This window comes from Plasmodium cynomolgi, assembly GCF_000321355.1.
Source record: "Plasmodium cynomolgi strain B DNA, scaffold: 0105, whole genome shotgun sequence".
Classification (NCBI taxonomy): Eukaryota; Apicomplexa; class Aconoidasida; order Haemosporida; family Plasmodiidae; genus Plasmodium; species Plasmodium cynomolgi.
In genome coordinates, this window is record NW_004192721.1 from 59 (window position 1) to 4178 (window position 4120).

At 22.2% G+C, this 4120-nt stretch overlaps 2 protein-coding genes across 2 annotated transcripts; one reads left to right on the plus strand and one right to left on the minus strand.

Annotated features, from left to right (window-relative positions):
* Positions 1-890: 890 nt before the first annotated feature.
* Positions 891-1661, plus strand: PCYB_002300 (hypothetical protein; the record flags this gene model as incomplete). The annotated part of the gene is made up of 1 exon (XM_004227651.1): positions 891-1661. A coding segment is annotated over one exon (771 nt), but the record flags the coding sequence as incomplete, so codon positions are not given.
* Positions 1662-3189: 1528 nt separating this feature from the next.
* PCYB_002310 (hypothetical protein) lies at positions 3190-4073 on the minus strand (the record flags this gene model as incomplete). Its single annotated transcript, XM_004227652.1, has 2 exons — positions 3190-3909; positions 4056-4073. The coding sequence occupies 2 exons, from the start codon at positions 4071-4073 to the stop codon at positions 3190-3192; spliced, it is 738 nt and encodes a 245-aa protein (XP_004227700.1).
* Positions 4074-4120: the final 47 nt, after the last annotated feature.

Sequence of the window (4120 nt, forward strand, 5' to 3'; positions counted from 1 at the left end):
TAATGGTAGAGTTATATCATCTATGCTAATATGTAAGTGCAGTTATATAAGTTTACTGATTAAAAGAAATTTAAATATAATCGAAAACTTTTATGATGCTATTTAGTATATTTTAATAATAATAATATTTATTTTTTATTAATTTCAATTCATAATTTACCAACATATAGGTATATTTCATTATTAATGAAAATATAAACATGAAACAGTTAATACAAAATAAAATGTATAATTTTATACAAACTAATGTATAAAATGATATGATATAATTTTTATGTCTATATTTCTACATAAATATTTTTTTTTTAAATAAAAATATATAGAAATAAGCAAAGGTACACTAAATTTTTTTTGCGTCCATATATTAGCATATATACATTTATTAAATACATACTTATTAATTTGCATAGATATTGTATCTATCAGAAAAAGCAAATGATATTATATAAGTATGCTACTTATTTAGAATGTTATTTATTTATTTTTGTTAATTTTTTTTTTTATGAATAATATATACCCTACTTTAATTTAAATCCCATACTAGTAATTTTTTTTAATATTAAGTATAATCCATAGAACTCTTACAATAATTAATAATTATATAAAATGACCTTACTAGAAAAGAGCAAAAATCTATTCATTTAATAATCTGCTTATTTTCATAGATTTTCTCAAGATATTAAATGTATTAAAACTTGTGTATTATTTTAATAGGAATAGCAACTATAGAATGAGTGATACAAGAGATACATTTGTAATTTTACCTCTTTCTATAAGAGTTACATAAGCTCTAATTTATAAATTAATTATGTACATAAATCAATCATACATAACTGAAGTATATGCTAATATTACTAATAACACACTATAATGAATCTTTTTATTTATAGTATAATGTTGTAAGATCATTTACAGAGTACAAAAATGAATTGTTTTGCAATAAGCCTTATGAGCATGGAACAGCGAAATCTTATGTTGATGATTGTAATGAATTTGAAAGCTCAGATTTAGAATCGTCTACATGTAAATCTGTTTCTGCATGCAATGCAGTTTATAATTTTTTAAGTCATTTACATCGAACAAATGATCCTTCTTATGCTGAAAATGGATTCAAATATATGTACTATTGGTTATATGTTGATGTACTTGATAGTAAGCTAAATCATTTCAATACGATTACATTATATAAGGATCTGATTGATAAATATGAAGATCTTAATGATACTCCCATATTTAAAAAATGTATAAATCAATTAAACGAAAAAAATTCCGATAATCTTATAAAAGTTTTTACTTTATATAATAATTTTAATAAAGTTAAAGAAGATTATACATTTGATAAAGACAAATGTGACTCTGCTAAAAAATGCGCTACTACATATAAAGATTACATAGATGAATGTCATAAAAGTTATGACAAAGATTTTTGTGATGAATTAGAAAACTTTCGAGTAAAATTTAATAATCATCTTACATCAATAAAAAATTGCGGTGACTTAAAAGAATTACCATCCTTCCAAGAGTCTTCACTAGCTACAACCACTTTACTCCCAGTTTATGTAATGTCGGCAATATCTTTTTTTTCATTTATTGCGTATAAGGTGAGAAAATTTTCTGTAAAAAGTGATAACAATGATTTACAATTTTTGGCATACCTATAATAAAAATGTTGATATGTTATAAAAATTGTATAATTTAACATGTCATATATTTTTCCTGATATTAGTTTACCCCCTTAGCATCATGGATAAACCCTAAATTAATGATGAAGAAAAGATCCATTAATGAATTATCACAGGAATCAAAAAATAGAGAAAAGTATTCGAATAGGGGTCCATACAACATCGCCTATAGTTTGTCAGAATAATCCTAATGGGGGAATACACAAAAATAGTGTAAATCCGCCCATGCAAATTAGTGAGTATATAAAATATGTGCATCAGGGTCATCAAATATATTAAATTTAAATTAACAACTGAAACGTTTATTTATGGTTAAACCAAATAATGTTAAATAGCTTTGCTTATATTAACCTGAAAACACAACCATAACCCCTGAAACCTAACCCCTGTCATTGCATTATCAGTATAATTTAATATATATATAAAGTAATAAATATTACAGCAAATGTGGTACGCAAAATTTGGATCCATCTATTTAATTTTTAACATAAATAATTTTTTATATAAGGGAAATTTAAAAAATGATTAATAAAATTATATAAATAATATTTATTTCTACATTTTATAATAATATGCTATATTAGTATTTGATATAATCATATGCGCTATTGTATATTTAATTGATATTTGATTTACCATTGATAACATAACACAAATGTATGAATTTATTTATTATAATTTCCATTTGCTAAATATATTTTTATTTGTTTTGTACTAGTATATTACATAAATTTTTTATATATGCCCTAAAATTAATGTATTCAATAGGAAATATATTTCAATATAGTAAGAATAATACATTATATGAATTACTATATTTTAATGAAAACTTCCACAATTTTCTATAAAAACAATATGTATTCTGAATAAATAATAAATAGGATTATCAATATAATAATAGATATTTTGAAATATAAGAATAAATTTATATCATTCCTTGATATTTTCACACAAAATTTATTAATATGTACTATATGTTCCAAATTAATTTATTACAAAATTTTTAATTTCGTTATTATGAATATTTATCATAAAATAAAGCAAATACCTTTTAAAATATTTCATATATCATTTTGTACATAATTTATAATTTACGTTATGTTTAAAAATAAAGGGGCCATATGTTTTTCTAAATATTTTATTATTGTATGATTAGTAATTTTTATGTATTTTATGTAATGTTTATATTTAATATAAATTGTACTCTACGAATTGATATTTTTATTAATCATTATTAGGAATGTGTTGCAGAATTATAAGCTATATTATAGGGTATATTCTGTTCTGTTATCCTTGATCTACCAGAAGTAGGTAATAATGAGTTAGTTCTATAGGACTCATTTTCAAAAAATACATTTTTCCTTCTCTTTCGACGAGTTATTAGTGATCCTATAGGAGTAAACTATATTTTAGATAAATTACATGAATCCTAAATGTATATTTTTTATCCATTTATGGTAAAATTGCAATAATATGTGTAATATCTATTATTAATCGATAAACCAAATTATTTAACCTTATATAGTACAAATAGGAGAAAGAACAATATTGTTAGTATGATTATAGTAGTTATAATATTACCAAGACCTTGTTCTATAGCCAATTTATCGTGTTTTATAACAGATGGCAATATTTTCTCAGCATCGCATGATGATTCTATAGATTTCACCTTTTCTTCATATTTATGTTTAAAATTCTCTAGTTCTATACAGAAATCATAATCACTATCATTATTGAATTCTTTTACATACTTAGTATATAACTCTGAACATTTTTTTGCGCAATCACAGTTGAATCGTTCACCATTATTATTAAAGGTCTCATAGAGTTCTATTAGCTTAGCCGATTTTTCAAGTACTATTTTTTCACTTTCCTCCTTATACTTTTTGCATATATGAGGATCATCTCCTTCATTATCGAAATATGCTGTTAGGAAGATTGTGTAGAATTTAAATGCCTCATCGTAATTATTATTCTTCTTTAATAAATCCTCGTATATCCAATAATACAAATATTTACATCTACTATCATTATAAGTTGATTTTAACCCATAACTACCTATAAAATTTAAATATATCATAACTTTTTTGCAAGTAATATCATCATTAAAGATATTGTAACTTCCATATTGTGATTTAAATTCTCTGCACTCCGAAACATAAGTAGAACTTTCAGAATTAATTTCTATCTCATTTTTGTGTTTTTCATATGAACCTTCTAAATTATACTAATAAAACAAAAAAATATATTTTATAATAAATATAAATAAAACAAATATATCATTAGGTATATTTAAAATTTCACGATTATAATAAGTAAATAAATAAAAATAAGGCTAATAACGTTACTGTTAAAAAAATGTATTCTATTTACCTTTGTCTTATATAACATAGTACTTTAATAATTAGTTTGTACATAAAAAAATAATATTGTTTTAA